Source organism: Lutra lutra, chromosome 17, assembly GCF_902655055.1.
Source record: "Lutra lutra chromosome 17, mLutLut1.2, whole genome shotgun sequence".
NCBI lineage: Eukaryota > Metazoa > Chordata > Mammalia > Carnivora > Mustelidae > Lutra > Lutra lutra.
The window spans coordinates 11,780,718-11,798,550 of record NC_062294.1 but is presented as its reverse complement, the minus strand read 5'-3'; the positions used below and the strand labels follow the sequence as shown (position 1 = coordinate 11,798,550).

The following is a 17,833-nucleotide window of genomic DNA, read 5'->3' as shown; positions in this document are numbered from 1 at the left end:
TTTATTATGGTAGCTAATGTTATTTTTATTATTAATAAATTTAATATCTGTAGCATCTGTAGTAGTGTCTACTCCGTCATTTTTTATCTTGGAAATTGGTGTCTTTTTTTTTTTTTTTTTTTTTTCACTTTTGGCCAGTTTGCTTAGAGGTTTTTCAATATTATTGATGTTTTCAAATAACCAGCTTTTTGGTTTTATTGAATTTCTCTGTTTTTCTGTTTTGAGGGTTTTTAAAAAATTTCTATGCTTACCTTTATTATTTCCTTTCTTATGTTTGCTTTGGGTTTAATTTCCCTTTTTTTCTGATTTCTTAAGGTGGAAGCTGAGATCATTGATGAGAATCTTTTTTTTTTTTTAAGATTTATTTATTTATTTGTTTGTTTGTTTGAAAGAGAGGCAGTAAGAGAGAGCATGAGCAAGGAGAAGGTCAGAGGGAGAAGCAGACTCCCCATGGAGCTGGGAGCCCCATGCGGAACTCGATCCCAGGACTCCGGGATCATGACCTGAGCCGAAAGCAGTTGTCCAACCAACTGAGCCACCCAGGCGTCCCTGTTCTTTTCTGATATAAATAGTGTAATGCAGTGGTTTTTAAAATTTTTTTAATTTTTTAGGATTTTATCTGTCAGAGAGCATAAGTAGGGAGAGCGGCAGGCAGAGGGAGAAGCAGTCTCTTTGCTGAGCAAGGAGCCCAATGCAGGACTCTATTCTAGGACCCCAGGATTATGACTGGAGGCGAGGGCAGAGGCTTAATTGACTGAGCCACACAGGTGTCCCTAATGCAATGTTTATAGTTACAGTTTATACAGTTAGTAGTTTAATGCTGTATTACTACTTCAGCTGTATCCCTCAAATTTTGTTATGTTGTGCTTTCATTTCCATTTAGTTCTTTGGTTTTTTAAGCTTTTCCTTGTGACTTTTCACCCCTTGGCTATTTAGAATTCTGTTTAATTTCCAAGTATTTGGAAGGAAGGAATTTGCAGATCTCTTCCCATTAATTGATTTTTAGTTTAATTCTGTCAAGGAATATACATTGTTACAAATTTCAGTTATTTAAAACTTAAGGTTTATGGGGTGCCTGGGTGGCTCAGTTGGTTGGGCAACTGCCTTCAGCTCAGGTGGTGATCCCGGAGTCCCGGGATTGAGTCCCACATAGGGCTCCCGGCTCCATGGGGAGTCTGATTCTCCCTCTGACCTCCACTCTCCTGTGCTGCTGTCTCTCTCTCTCAAATAAATAAAATCTTTAAAAAAAAAAAAAGCTTGAGGTTTGTTTTCTGACCAATCTTAGGAATTTTTTTTTTTTTAAAGATTTTATTTATTTATTTGTCAGGGACAGAGGGAGAGAGAGCGAGCGAGCACAGGCAGACAGAGAGGCAGGCAGAGGCAGAGGGAGAAGCAGGTTCCCTGCCGAGCAAGGAGCCCGATGTGGGACTCGATCCCAGGACACTGGGATCATGACCTGAGCCGAAGGCAGCCGCTTAACCAACTGAGCCACCCAGGCGTCCCTTAGGAATTTGTAATATGTATTTTAATGACTATTGTGCTGTTGGTGGTAGAGTCTTCTATAAATTTGAAATGGGTCAGGGTCGCTTATAGTATGATTCAGTTCTTCTGTATCCTACTGGTTTTCTGTCAACCAATTCAGTCACTGAGAAAAGAGTATTGGTGTCTCCAACTATAATTATGGATTCATCTATTTTTTCTTTCAGTTCTGTCAGTTTTTGCTTCATGTATTTTGAAGTTGGTAGGGACAATACATTTAGGATTGTTAGGTCTTCTGGTCATTTGACACATTGATCAGGTGTTATCTATCACATCTATCTTGATCAGGTGATATTTATAATATCACTCTCTGGTAATATTTTGAAGCCTACTCCATTTGATATTAATATAATCACTCTAGCTTTCTTTTGATTAGTGTTTACGAAGCATATCTGTTTCATACTTTTACTTTTTTTTAAAAGATTTTTATTCATTCTAGAGAGGGAGAGAGAATGATCGTGTGGGGGGAGGGGAAGCATAGGGAGAAGGACAAGCAGACTCTGCTCAGCATGGAGCCCCAAGTGGGGCTTCTTCTTTGGTCCCCGAGATCGTGACCTGAGCCTAAACTAAGAGTCAGACAAAGACACTGTGTCAGTCAAGTGCCCCCATCCTTTTACTTTTGATCTAGCTATGTTTTTATGTTTCAAACTGTGTATCAACAGCACCTAGTTTGGCCTTGATTTTTTTTTTCCCAGTTGGACAGCCTCTGTCATTTCATTGGTGTATTTATACCAATTATCAGTGTGGTTTGATTAAAACCTACTGTCTTGCTAGTTTTTTCTACTTGTCCTATTTGGTCTTTGTTCCTATTTTCTTCCTTTTCTACTTTTGGATTAGTGGGTACTTTTATGATTTCATTTTTTTCCTCCACTATTGGCTTATCATTTATATGTCTTAAAAAATTTTTTTTGTGGTTGCTCTAGAGTTTATAATGTAAATCTGGAGTTAATTCACAGTGGACCTTTAAGTAATATTATACTGCTTTATGTATAAGACCATATATATACTCCCAATTCATCATCCCATCTTTTGTGCTATTGTCATGTATTTTGCATATGCCATAAGCCCTCGAAACTATTTTTTGACAAATCAGTTATCCTTTAGAATGATTAAAAGTAAGAAAAAGTTTCCTTTAGAGTCATCTTTATTTTAACTACTCCCAGAGATCTTTATTTCTTTGTGTAGATCTAGGTTTTTGTCTGGTTTTATCATATTCCTTCTACCTGAAGAACTGCTTTAAATATTTTGTGTAGTACAAGTCTACTGGTAATGAGTTCTCTGTGTTTTTGTTTGTTAAAAAAGGTTTGGATTTCACTTTCATTTTTTGAAGAATATATTTGCTGCATATAGAATACTGGGTTGATAGTTGCCCCCCACCCCTTTTAAAGTACTTCACAGATGTCACTGCATTATCTTCTGGCTTGTATAGTTTCTAAGGAAAAATTGGCTGTGACTCTTTATCTTGGTCCTCTATATAATGTGTCAGTTTTCCCTCTGGCTACTTTCAAGACTTTCTCTTTAACCTCAGTTGTCAGTGGTTTGAATATGTTGTGTTGCGTATGGTTTGGCTTGCTATTTATCCTATTTGGATAAATTATTTGAGCTTCTTGGATCTATTGTTGGTATCATTCCTTTTTTTTGGAGAATTCTCAGTCATTATGTCTTCAAAACTTCTGTCCCATTCTCTCTTCTCCTTTTGGGATTCCAGTGACGTGTTTGTTAGGCTGATTGATACTGTACTACAGCCTTTGGATTCTCTAATTTTTCATTCTGCTTTGTCTTTGTGTTTCATTTGGGTAATTTATTTTTAAAAAGGATTTATTTATTTGAGAAAGAGAGACTGTGAATAGGGGGAGGGCAGAGGGGGAGAGAGAGAGAGAATCCTAAAGCAGACTCCCTGCTTTATCAAGAGTCAGGAGTCAGCTGCTCAACTGATTGAGCCACCCAAGTACCCCCTTTCTCTCCATTCTGAAGAGACAAGGGACTATCCCAGTAGGTGGTGTTTCCCCCAGTGATGTGTAAAGCTCTATAAACAAGTTATTGTTTGTAGGGATTGTAGGGGTTTGTAGGGATTCCAAGATAGGTCAGATCATTAATAACAATATCTTCCTTTTTCTCTCTTCCAGTTCTGCCTTCATAGTTCCTAGGCTTCACCCAAATACTGCAAAAAATGAACAAATCCCAGGTGAGTTGATTGTTTTTCTCAACTTTATTTTTCAGCGCGTCTGAGGAAGTTTATAAGGACCCAGAGAATGAAATAGAAGGGAAAACATAGTAAGAATGGTTGATCGATACTAGCAGCCAAAAAGCAAACAAGTTGTCTTGAATTGATTCTTGGTTCTCTGGTATTAGTTCTGAACAAATTTTATGGACCTTCACGTAAATGGTGTTTTGGACAACATCCCCAGATACCATGGGTTTATCAGTTTGTCTCTGGTTGTTTTATATTGCATTCTTCACTGCAAATGCAGGGTTTTGTGTGTATTTTATTCTTTCAGTCAAATTAGCATGATGCCAAAGAATTCAGTAAATCTCTGGGTGTGTATTTAAATTCTCCACCAGCCTCCATGAGTGCCACTGTCATTACTTTCTTGACTAGCTTTCCAGAGTTTATATGTACATATTTATACAAGTATAGGTTATTTTAAGATAGCATATTAATCATGCTGGTTTGTTTATATGTGTTTTTTAAAGATTTTTTTTTTTTAATTTGAGAGTGTGAGTGAGAGAGGGAACACAATGAGAGGGAGTGGCAGAGGGAGAAGCAGGGTCCACACTGCAGAGGGAGCCCAATGTGGGGCTTGATCCCAGGATCCTGGGATCATGACCCGAGCCAAAGGCAAATGCTTAATGACTGAGGCACCCCTAGACTTTTAGATTTTTTTAGAGCAGTTTGAATTTACAGAAGATGTGAGCAAAAAGTACAGAGTTCCCATATACTCCTTCACTCCTTCCACACAGTTTACCCTTATTAACATCTTGCATTAATGTGGTATACCTCTTATAATTCATGAGTCAATATGGACACTTCAAAATCTGTAGTTACATTAGGGTTCATCTTGGTGTTGTACAGTCTACGGATTTTGACATTATATGACAGGTATTCCCCACTATGGTTTCCTAGGATAGTTTCCTGGCCTATCTGTTAATCCTTCTCTCCCTCTCCCTGAGCCCCTGGAAACCACTGATCTTTTTACTGTGTGCATAGTTTTGCCTTTCCCAGAATGTCATATAGTTGGAATCATACAGTATATAACCATTAGTTTCTTTCACTTAGAAATATGCATTTGAGTTTCCTGTATATCTTTTCATGGCTTGATCATTTCATTTTACCACTGAACAATATTCTGTTTTATGGTTGTACTAACATGTATTTTTCCATTCATCTATTGAATGGTTGCTTCCAAGTTTTGATAGTTATGACAGGTGCTACAAACATTCATTTGCAGGAGATAAAATAACTTGAGTAACTACAGAGGAGTGTAATTGCTAGATCATATGGTAAGGGTGTGTTTAGTGCTTTGATAAACTGCCAGAGTGTCTTTCAAAGTGTCTGTGCCATTTAGCATTCCTGTGAGCAATGAATGAGAATTCCTGTTGCTCCATATCCTTGCCAGCATTTGTTGCTGTCAGGGTTGTGGATTTTGGCCATTCTGATAGGTGTGTAGCAGTATTTCACTGTAATTTGAAATTCCTTTATGACATGATGTTGAGTATGTTTTCCTATGTTTATTCGCCATCTCTGTATTTTCTTTGATGAATTGTCTGTGAAGGTCTTTGGCCCATTTTTAAATCAGGCTGTTTGCTTTCATATTGTTGATTTTTAAGAGCTCTTTTATAGAATTGGATACCAGTCCCTTTTCAGGTATGTGTTTTGCAAAGATTTTCTCCCTATCTGTGGCTTGTCTTTTCATTCTCTCAATTTTGTATTTTTATCACTCTATAACATGTCTGAGGTCTCCAGATCAGAACAGTTTCCTGTTTTTTTAATTGTATAATGTAACATATATACAGAGGAGTGTTTAAAGCTTTGTGAAACTCTTTATATACATTACAACAATGTGTATAATAAATATGTATGCCTTGGGTGCCTGGGTGGCTTACTTGGCTAAGCGTCTGCCTTCGGCTCAGGTCATGGTGTCAGGGTCCTGGGATCGTGTCCCTCATCTGGCTCCTTGCTCAGTGAGGAGCCTGCTTCTCCCTCTCCCTCTCCTTCTGCTGCTCTCCCTGCTTGTGCTCTCTCACTCTCTCTGTCAAATAAATGACTTTTTTTTTAAAAGATTTTATTTGTTTAATTGACAGAGAGACACAGAACACAAGTAAGCAGAGTGGCAGGCAGAGGGAGAGAGGGAAGCAGGCTCTCCGCCGAGCAGGGAGCCCAATGCAGGGCTCGATCCCAGGACCCTGAGATCATGATCCGAGCTGAAGACAGAGGCTTTAACCACTGAGCCACCCAGGCGCCCCTGTCAATAAATGACTTTAAGAAAATAAAAATAAATAAATTTGCATGCCTTAATAATAAAATGGGCATCCATGTACCATACCCAAGTTAAGAAACAGAACATTCTCTGGGGTGCCTGACTTATTCATTTAAGTGTCTGCCTTCTGCTCAGGTCTTGATCCCTGGTCCTGGAATCGAGCTCCACATCAGGCTCCCTCCTCAGCAGGGAGCCTGCTTTTCTCTCTCTTTCTGCCCCTCTGCCCTGGTGCACATATAGGCGCGCTCTCAAATAAAATTTTAAAAAAGCAAAACATTCTGTGTTCCTTATGATACATTTTCTGATTCAGTCCTCCTAGTAGGTAGCCACTATCTTGATATTTCTGTGAATTCCCCTCCTTTCTTTAAAGATTTTATAGCTTATCTATATATATTCCTAATCAATATAAAATTCAGTTTTGAGAAACTATAACTGGAATTTATATTACTTTGTTTTGCATAATTTTCTTTCTGGTTGGTGGGGTTTTTTTCTTTTTCTTCCAGACAATAAGATCTAAAGATGTCCTTTTATGCACCCGTGTTCCCTTTGTCAAGACTTGGGTGTTTTTTGTTTTTTGGGGGTGGTTTAAGAAATTCAATTAATTATTATGTAGTATATTATTAGTTTCAGAGGAAGAATTCAGTAATTCATGAGTTGTGAATAACACCCAGTTCTTATGACATCATGTGCCCTCCTTAATGCCCATCACGCAGTTACTCTATCCCCCAACCCACCTCCTTTCTAGCAACCCTCAGGTTGTTTCCCATAGTTAAGAGTCTCTTATGGTTCTCTCTCTCTCTGGTTTCATCTTACATAATTTCCCCCTCTCTTCCCCTTCTCCTATGATTCTGCTTTGTTTCTTAAATTCCACATATGAGTGAAATCATATGATACCTGTCTTTCTCTGATTGACTTATTTTGCTTAGCATAATATCCTCTAGTTCCATCCACATACAAATGTTAAGATTTCATGGGTTTTTTTGATGGCTGAGTAATATTCCATTGTATACATGTACCACATCTTTATCCATCTGTTGATGGACATCTGGGTTCTTTCCATAGTTTGGCTATTGTGGACTTTGCTGCTCTAAACATTGGAGTGCAGGTGCCCCTTCAGATCGCTACCTTTGTATCTTTTGGGTAAATATGTTTTTTGGTAATCATTGTTTTTTCAAGTTACATTAGCCAGTGTTCACTAGAGAGATGTAACCACTCATGTGTTATTGGTGATAGTCTAAAATGATACAACCTTACTGGGGAGCAATATGGCAAAAATGATCAAGTAAGCATAAGTCTAATTGTATCTAGAAATTTTGCTGTATTGGGTAAAGGTTTCTAGGAGAAAATGAGCTGAATAGAGTCTCTGGGTCATAGTCTGGCTTCAGCTTTTCTGAGAGTTTCCAAAAATCCCATTGGGAGATGTCATTGGCAAGGTCATGAGAAACATAGGAAAACATAGGGCTCACATAGTTGGGCCATCTGGCAGGGTCAAAGTGTGGATCAGGTATAGAATGTCTGGTAGAAATATAATTAGAGCAAGTGGGTTGCTCTATATTCTTTATTTCTTAGCTCACTGGGCAACGGCCACCTCTCAGGAGTAGATTACAGCAGAACACAAGAAGTGAGTGTCTTCATCTGATCTAAGGTAGCCTGGTGTGGAGGGGAGAAATAGATGCCATCACTACGTGTTCAAACCAAGTCAAACCACATATGGCTAAGAATCTGGGCCAGGCTCACCCAGGCATTCTACCCTCCGGTTGAAAAGGTGGTACAGTGCGGTAGGCATCTTGTTTATGACAACCCTCAAAATGCTTGCTTTTGAATCAAACTATTACAATCTCTATGACAAGCAGTTTGGTATCAGTAGAGAAATCAATGCCATCCTGCAGTCTCCTTGAAACTTTGCCTAGCGATTTCCCTCAGCTCTGATATTGATCGTTTCTTTGCCCCTTCCCATGTCTTTGTCTTATTTGGGTTACTGTTGTTTTACTGGAATACATTCATTCTCCAGTATCTTCTTAAGAAAGGGTATGTGAGAGATACGTTTTGTAGACTTTGCATTTCTGAAAATGTCTTCCTTCTGTTGTGATACTTGCTTGATAAGATAGTATGAATGTGTATTTGTCCATTTGTTGTTTTAGTTCTCTCTGGTGTTGCTTCTTGTAATTTGAAGCTGTGTTATTGAGTGTGTGTGCATTTATGATTGCTCTGTCTTCCTGGTGGTTTTACCCTTCTGTCATTTTGTAATGCCCTTCTTTATCTGTGGTTATAGAAATACAGCCATACCTGCCTTTTTATGATTAGTGCTTGTATTTTTTAAGTGGTTTCTGTAGGGATTACAGCTTATATACTTTACTAATCATCTTGAATTAATATTTTACGACCTGGGGACACCTGGGTGGCTCCGTTGGTTGAGCATCTGCCTTCGGCTCAGGTCACGATCCTGGGATCCTGGGATCGAGTCCCACATTGGGCTCCTGGGATTGAGTCCCACATTGGGATCCCGGGGTCCTGGGATCAAGTCCCACATTGCTTCTCCCTCTGTTGCTCCCCCTGCTTCTGCTTTCTCTCTCTCTCTCTCTCTGACAAATAAATTAAATCTTTAAAAAAATATACTATACCACCTCAATATGATCCAAGAACAGTATATATTATATTGCAATGAATTGCAGCTTTTGTTTATCTCTATGTATGCCTTTATTTTACCTTTTTTTTTTTAAGATTTTATTTATTTACTTGACAGAGATCACAAGTAGGCAGAGAGGCAAGCAGAGAGAGAGGAGGAAGCAGGCTCCCCGATGAGCAGAGAGCACGATGCAGGACTCGATCTCAGGACCCTGAGATCATGACCTGAGCCAAAGGCAGAGGCTTAACCCACTGAGCCACCCAGGCACCCCTACCTTTTTTTTTTTTTTTAAAGATTTTTTTTTTTTTTAAAGATTTTATTTATTTATTTGACAGAGAGAGATCACAAGCAGGCAGAGAGGCAGGTAGAGAGAGAGGAGGAAGCAGGCTCCCTGCTGAGCAGAGAGCCCGATGCGGGGCTCGATCCCAGGACCCTGAGATCATAACCTGAGCCGAAGTTTTTTAAAGATTTTATTTATTCATTTGCGAGAGAGTGCACGCCACACAAGCAGAGAGGAGGTTCAGTATGGTTCAGAGGCAGAGGGAGAAGTAGACTCCCCACTGAGCAGGGAGCCTGACATGGGATTTGATCCCAGGACCTGGAGATCATGACCCGAGCCAAAGGCAGACATCCAACCATCTGAGCCACCCAGGCAGTGCCCCTATTTTACCTTTATTTTTATTTATTTATTTATTTGACAGACAGAGATCATAAGTAGACAGAGAGGCAGGCAGAGAGAGAGAGGGAAGCAGGCTCCCCGCTGAGCAGAGAGCCCGATGCAGGACTCGATCCCAGGACCCCGAGACCATGACCTGAGCCGAAGGCAGTGGCTTAACCCACTGAGCCACCCAGGCACCCCTATTTTACCTTTATTTTGAAAAATATTTTCCCTGGGGATAGAATTCTAGGGTTTGTTTTTTCTCTCAGTACTTTTTTTTTTTTTTTAAGAGAATTTATTTATTTGATAGACAAAGATCACAAGTAGGCAGAGAGGCAGGCAGAGAGAGAGGAAAAGCAGGATCCCTGCTGAGCAGAGAGCCTGATGTGGGGCTTGATCCCAGGACCCTGAGATCATGACCTGAGCCTAAGGCAGAGGCTTAACCCACTGAGCCACCCAAGCCTCTCTTTCAGTACTTTATTATTTTTTTCATTTTTTAAAATTTTATTTTTTTTCAGTGTTCTAGAATTCATTCTTTGTGCACCACACCCAGTGCTCCATGCAATACATGCCTCCATAATACCCACCACCAGGTTCACCCGACCCCCCACCCCCTTCCCTCCAAAACCCGCAGTTTGTTTCTCAGAGTCCACAGTCTTTCATGGTTTGTCTCCCCCTCCAATTTCCCTCAGCTCACTTCTCTCCATCTCCCAATGTCCTCCGTGTTATTCCTTATGTTCCACAAGTGAAACCATATGATAATTGACTCTCTTTGCTTGACTTATTTCACTCAGCATAATCTCCTCCAGTCCCATTCATGTTGATAAAAAAGTTGGGTATTCATCCTTTCTGATGGAGGCATAATACTCCATTGTATATATGGACCATATCTTCTTTTCCATTTGTCCATTGAAGGGCATCTTGGTTCTTTCCAGTTTGGCGACTGTGGCCATTGCTGCTATGAACACTGGGGTACAGATGGCTCTTCCTTTCACTAAATCAGTATCTTCGGGGTAGATACCCAGTAGTGCAATTTCAGGGTCATAGGGAAGCTCTATTTTTAATTTCTTAAGGAATTTCTACACTGTTTTCCAAAGTGGCTGCACCAGCTTGCATTCCCTTGAACAGTATAAGAGGGTTCCCCTTTCTCCACATCCTCTCCAACACTTGTTGTTTACTGTCTTGTTAATTTTGGCCATTCTAACTGGTATAAGATGGTATCTCAATGTGGTTTTGATTTGAATCTCCCTGATGGCTAATGATGATGAACATTTTTTCATGTGTCTGATAGCCATTTGTATGTCTTCTTTGGAGAAGTGTCTGTTCATGTCTTCTGCCCATTTTTTTTTTTTTTAAGATTTTATTTATTTATTTGACAGACAGAGATCACAAGTAGGCAAAGAGGCAGACAGATAGAGAGGAGGAAGCAGGCTCCCTGCTAAGCAGAGAGCCCAATGTGGGGCTTGATCCCAGAATCTTGGGATCATGACCTGAGCCGAAGGCAGAGGCTTTAACCCACTGAGCTACCGAGGCGCACCTCTTCTGCCCATTTTTTGACGTGATTATCTGTTTTGTGTGTGTTGAGTTTGAGGACTTCTTTAGATCTTGGATATCAGCTCTTTGTAGTGTCATTTACGAGTATCTTCTCCCATTCCATGGGTTGCCTCTTTGTTTTGTTGACTGTTTCCTTTGCTGTGCAGAAGCTTTTGATCTTGATGAGGTCCCAAAAGATCCATTTTCGCTTTTGTTTCCTTTGCCTTTGGAGACATATCTTGAAAGAATTTCCTGTGGCCAATATCAAAGAGGTTATTGCCTATGTTCTTCTCTAGGATTTTGATAGATTCCTGCCTCACGTTTAGGTCTTTTATCCATTTCGAGTTTATCTTTATGTATGGTGTAAGATAAAGTCGAGTTTCATTCTTCTACACATAGCTGTCCAGTTTTTCCAGTATCATTTATTGAAGAGACTGTCTTTTTTCCACTGTATATTTTTTACTGCTTTGTCAAAGATTATTTGATCATAGAGTTGCAGGTCCATATCTGGGCTCTACTCTGTTCCCCTGGCTATGTGTCTGTTTTTGTGCCAGTACCATGCTGTCTTGGTGAGCACAGCTTTGTAGTAAAGCTTGAAATCAGGCAACGTGATGCCTCAGTTTTGTTTTTCTTTTTCAACATTTCCTTAGCAATTTGGGGTCTCTTCTGGTTCCATACAAATTTAGGATTGTTTGTTCCAGCTCTTTGAAAAATGCCCGTGGAATTTTGATCAGGATGGCATTGAAAGTATAGATTGCTTTAGGCAGTACAGACATTTTAAAAATGTTTATTCTTCTGGTCCATGCGCGTGGAATGGTCTTCCATCTTTTTGTGTCTTCTTCAAATTCTTTTTTTTTTTAAAATAAACACAATATACTTATCAGTATTACTGTTTTTGTTTTTGTTTTAAAGATTTTATTTATTTGACAGAGAGAGATCGCAAGTAGGCAGAGAGGCAGGCAGAGAGAGAGGAAGGGAAGCAGGCCCCCTGCTGAGCAGAGAGCCCGATGCGCTGTGGGCTCGATCCCAGGACCCTGGGATCATGACCCGAGCAGAAAGCAGAGGCTTTAACTGCCTTCCTTTCAGTACTTTAAAGATGACATTCTGTTTTTGTATCACTTCTGTGATTTCTTTTTTTTTTCTTTTTTTTAAATTTATTTGACAGAGATCACAAGTAGGCAGAGAGGCAGGCAGGCAGAGAGAGGAAGGGAAGCAGGGTCCCCACTGAGCAGAGAGCCCGATGCGGGGCTTGATCCCAGGACCCTGGGACCATGACCCGAGCCGAGAGCAGAGGCCTTAACCCACTGAGCCACCCAGGCACCCCTATGCAGAATTTTAGAGCCCCTTCTCTATGTCTTCTTTATCTTCATTACCTTACCCCCAAATCTCAGTTGCTTTACAGACCCACTTCCAAATTTTTTTTTTTTTTTTTTTTCAAGGTAGCAACAGTGCCACTTTCTGCATGGGTTCTATTTCTCTATGCTACTGTTTAGAGAAGATACCTTTAGGGACATTTTTGCTGTATGTAGAATTCAATATTGGTTTTTTTCTTCAGGGCTTTTATCATCATTTGAATGTGGGGCTCCCCTCATGTTCACTGTTCTTTCTGTAATTGTAGCCCTGCAGTGGTTGCTCTCCAGTGCCTGCAAATTACTTTATATATTTGCCCAGCTTTTATTAAGGTTTTTCTTTCTCAGAATTTTAAAGTGATTGCTTTTCAGTGTTGTAGGCATGAAGTCCAAATGCTTTCTGCTTAACAGAATGTGACCTTTGAGTTCTCTCCAGAAACTTGTATCCTTTTCTCTTTGTATCCAGTATTTTTAAATTTTCTGATTTGTCTTTAATTCCTGTTTGCATGATAGTTCCTGAGATATTTTTGTCACCTTTTTGTGTTTGAGTTTGTGAGGTGTGAAAGTGCAGAGAAGTACAAATCAAATTGTACTAGGTTTGAGCTGTATGAAATTCCAGTATTTGTATGTCAGAATAGTTGAAGGGCATTGATTTCAATGTGGTTCAGCCTAATAACTATCGACCTATTACAGTATCCAGTAGTCAAGACTTAACATCTTGGCTTGTTTGCTCCCATTCTGTGGGTATATATAATATGTGCATACACTAGAGAGAGATACTATATGTATATAATGTATATACTATGTATATATATGTAAGTTTTGTCTTTACATTACATAGTTGATATGTGAATTCTGTCTCAGTCTTTCTCACTGTCATGGTTCTGATCTCCCTAGCAGGCTGTCACTCCTGGTATTGTCACCTTATTCAATGTTAAAGTCTTCTTGACCTCACTTTAGAGGTAGCCACTATTACAAGTTTTGTGCAGGTGTAGCCACTTCTCATTTTTTTGCATTCTTTTGTATGCATTAAATAGAATGTATAGGTTGTGGCATATACATATTTTTGGAATTCTGTTGATTTTTTTTTTGTTTAATGTTCCTGTGGCAGTGTTTCTGTGCCTTTTATTTTGAAGCTTTACTATTCAAGTTTGCCTCTTGTAAAAAGTATGTGGTTTTTTGTTTGTTTTTTTAATTATCTGGAGGCATCTGGGTGGTACAGTTGGCTAAGTGTCAAGCATGACTCTTGGTTTCAGCTCCAGTCACTATCTCAGAATCGTGAGATCGAGCCCCATGAAAGGCTCCGCACTCTGGGAAGTATTTGTAAGTTTCTTTCTTTCTCCCTCTTCCCCTGCCCCCACCTCTAAAATAAATAAACCTTTTTTTTTTTTTTTTAAGATTTTATTCCTTTATTTGACAGAGAGACAGCGAGAGAGGGAGCACAAGCAGGGGAGTGGGAGAGGGACAATCAGGCTCCCCACTGAGCAGGGAGCCGCATGCGGGGCTCGATCCCAGAACCCTGGGATCATGACCTGAGCGAAAGGCAGATGCTTAACAACTGAGCCACCCAGGTGCCCCTAAATAAACCTTTAAAAAGGAATCTTCTCTGAGGATCTTAACTTTTTTTTTTTTTAAAGATTTTATTTATTTATTTGACAGAGATCACAAGTTGGTAGAGAGGCAGGCGGAGAGAGAGGAGGAAGCAGGCTCCCTGCTGAGCAGAAAGCCCAATGTGATGGTGGGGCTCGATCCCAGGACCCTGGGATCATGACCTGAGCCAAAGGCAGAAGCTTTAACCCACTGAGCCACTCAGGTGCCCCTTGGTGCTTATATTTAACAAAGTTTAAGAAGTTAATTACAATTTATATTTTCTCCCCACGCACAATACTTTCTGCTACAACTCCCAGATTGCTGGAATCCAAAAATTAGTTTCAGCTAATTATTTAAAACCTCCTTCCCACATCCTTTATATCCTTATTTTAACAGCATATTTTGCTCTCTTATTTGCTCCTTGATGCTTTTTGCATTCAACTGACTCTTACTGGATTTAACTGTCCTCTTTATGGTTCATATCATTTTATAGTAGTGAAAATACCTAACATTTACCTGACATTTATTATTTAGGAGCCATCATTTTTTTTTTAAGATTTTAAAAAAATTTATATATTTGACAGAGAGAAGGAACACAAGCAGGGGGAGTAGTCTCCCCCCTAAGCAGGGAGCCTGAGTGGGGCTCGATCCCAGGACCCTGGGATCATGACCTGAGCCTAAGGCAGAGGCTTAATGACTAAGCCACCCAGGCGCCCAGTAACCATCATTTTAGATCAGGTTGTTAAACTAATGCCCGTGAGCCAAATGCCCTTCAGCCTTCTTTTTGTATGACCCACAAGTAAAAGTGGTTTTTACATTTCCTTAATGGCTAGGGAAAAAAATCAAAAGAATAGTATCTTATGGTATGAAAATTATATGAAATTCCCATTTCCGTGTCCATAAATCAAGTTTTGTTGGAACACAGCTATGCCCATTTGTTTACATACTTCCTGTGCCTGTTGTTGTGGTACAGTGGCAGACTTGATTGGTTGTAGTTGAGACTACATGTGGCCTGTAGAATTGAAAACATTTACTATTTTCCTTTATAGAAAATTTGCCAACTCAATTTCTAGTATCTTCAATACTTTGGTGATAGTCTGTTGTTTTCTGGCTTACATTGTTTCTGTTGAAAAGTCAGCTGTTGGTTTTATTGTGCCTTTGTAGACAGTGCATCTTTTTTCTCTGGGATTGTTAGCAGTTTTATGATGTGAATAAATGTGATTTTCTTTTTATTTTTTCTTCTTGGGGTTAATGGTGTTCAGTGGTCTGATGTGTGAGCTGTTTTGGAAAAATCTAAGTAAGCCACTGTGTCTTCAAGTATTGTTTCTGTTGCGTTTTTGCCTCTTGTATTGGGACTCCCAACTGCAAGTATATTAGGCCTTTTTAGTTTGTCCCATGGATCTTTTAGTCTTTTCGATGTGTTGCCCACCCTTTATTCTTCCTCCATTTCGGTCTAGATTCCTTACTGACCTATCCAGTTTTCTCATCATTTTTTAGAAATGTCTAACCTGCTGTTAAATCCAGTTACATACTTTTAAAGCATCTTTTCTAACACTCTTTTTTTCCTGTTCAATTTTACTCTGTGCTGTTCCTTTCTTTTGTGAGAGGTTATGTGGCCCATGACTTATGCCTGAGTGATGATGAGTCATATTGTATGTCTCTACTTACATTATGCTGAAAATGTGATGATTTCACTTACACTTACTCCATGAATGTAGTGATCATATCCTGGATGCCGAAAAGCTGACGAACCACTAGTAAAACTGATACTGATCAAATATATTGCCAAGTACAAATACAGCCAGAATTGACCTAGGAATCATGTAGATTACAAACTGAATAAAACACTTTTAATGAAGAGACAAGCATACTGGAGCATGACATCTCAGGAAAATGAGCCAGATATTAGGGTTCCCCATGTATTACCAAAATCTTTACATAATCTGAGTATGAACAACTGCTCTATTATTTTGGCTTGCTACTTAGGATATTGCTGTAGGAATTATGTGGCATGTCTCTTCAGGAAGAAGAAGATAATGAAAACCAAAGTTGAATACTCCATTCAACTCGGTATTATTTTGTTTGTGCCTGACATATACTTATGTACTTTGTCTAACAGGAATATAAAGATGAGCAAGGTACAATTTCTGGTCTAAAAAATTTTGGCATCTAGTAGGGATAATGGAAGGAATAAAACACACTTAACAAAAGAAAGCAAGGCAAAATTGCCACAAGAGATAGAAACAAAATACCTAGGATTTAAAACCAACCAGGGACTCACAGTATGGAAGGATCACATCTAAGTGATCTAGGATATGATCTTACCGGAAGGATCTTTGCATAGAGAGGAGAGCCATGGGAAAGAGGGATGGAAAAGAAATTTGAATGATGTTGAATATGAACTAGTCATTGTTTATTAGTTTTCAGTGGGTAAGGAATGATTGTGTCTACCCAAGGTCATCATGTACTAGAACTATTCTTTAGGAAAATGATGTTAGCTGTAGAATGTGGGGTAAATGAGAATAAGGGGAGACAGAAAATAAGAGGCTTTTGTAATAATTGGGGTGGTAGTGTAAACAGTAGGCAAAGGAAAAACTTGAGGGGCTCCCTAGCTTGCCTCTCCGGATGAAGACTGATCTTGTGTTTTGTGTCCCTAGTACTTAATTTAGTCCCTTGGAAATTTCCTAGTGATTCTGTTATTTGAACTGTAATTTCAGAAGTGATATGATAAAGGAATAAATTTTTACTACTGAGAAAATGTTGACACTATGATTGTTGACCCTCCGTGGCCTTGATCTTAGGAACTGACCCACCGCCCATCTTCTCCGCTCCTATGCCAAGTGGTTAAAGAATCCTAGAAGGTGTCGTGAGATAACGCAGCTGAGGCTACCTGCAGACTTGTGCAGTATGACTCCGTCATTTGTAGTACTCAGACCTTCATGTCATTCTTTTCTTACAACTTTTCCCAAGGCTAGGAGTTATCAATGAGAGATGGTGAGAAGTCAGTAGGGCAAGGCTTTTAAAGATAAAGATGGGGACAAGTGTAATCTAGATTTTGGAGGTATGGAATCTAAGAGGGGCACTGACAGGAAGAATCACAGAGGCCGAAGGAATCAAAGGTCATCACTGAAGATGAAAGATTCAGAATAGAATGCGCATAGGTTAAAGAAGATTCTTGTACTCAAAAGTAAATTGGGAGGTGACAGTTTAGATGTACAGACGGTCCCCAGAATGAGATTGTTCATGATTTTTTTACCTTACGATGTTGTGAACGCAGTACGCATTCGGTAGAAACTGTACTTGGAATTTTGAACTTTTCTTGGCTTAAGGGTACGTGGTAGCATGTACTTGTGATGCTGGGCAGCGGCAGCGAACCACAGCTCCCTGTAAGCTACACAGTCAAGAAGGTAAACAACCAATATACTTAAAACCATTCTGCACCCCAAATAATCATTCTATCATTTTCAGTACAGAATTCAATAAATTACATGAGATATTCAGTGCTTTATTATAAAATAGGCTTTGAATTAGATGATTTTGCGTACATGTCTGCTAACATCAGTGTTCTGAGCATGTTTACAGTAAGCTAAGCTCCATGGTTCAGTGGGTTAGGTGTACTAAATGCATTTTCAGCTTACGGTGTTTTCACATTATGGTGGGTTTATCAGGATGTAACCCCACATCATAAGTCAAGGAAGATCTAACAGTTTGAAGAGTTGAAGAAGGGGTATTAAAACATGGTTGGCTCTGGATGTCAAGTATGCTAGGCACACCTCTACTCATGGCCATCGGCTTTCTCCCCAGAACTCCAAATTCATTCCAGATGGAAACTATACTGTCTTGGCAAGTCTTTGAAGTCAGTCATGCTTGATGTCCCTTTTAATGCTGTGGTATCCGAATTGTGTTTTATGAACAGTTTTTTTTTTTTTAAGATTTTATTTATTTGACAGAGAGATCACAAGTAGGCAGAGAGTAGGGGCGCCTGGGTGGCTCAGTGGGTTAAACCGCTGCCTTCGGCTCAGGTCGTGATCTCAGGGTCCTGGGATCGAGCCCCGCATCG

The 17,833-nt window shown here is 39.6% G+C and overlaps 1 protein-coding gene across 6 annotated transcripts in view; it reads left to right on the top strand.

The window, feature by feature from the left end:
• Nucleotides 1-17,833, top strand: part of ZFP1 (ZFP1 zinc finger protein) — a 33,308-nt gene that overhangs the window by 8,468 nt on the left and 7,007 nt on the right. For all 6 annotated transcript variants that reach the window (XM_047711731.1, XM_047711727.1, XM_047711729.1 and 3 more), the window contains one exon: nucleotides 3,666-3,724. In XM_047711731.1, coding sequence (XP_047567687.1) covers nucleotides 3,710-3,724 — 15 coding nt within the window. In that variant the 5' untranslated portion in view covers nucleotides 3,666-3,709. The remainder of the gene's footprint in view (nucleotides 1-3,665; nucleotides 3,725-17,833) is intronic.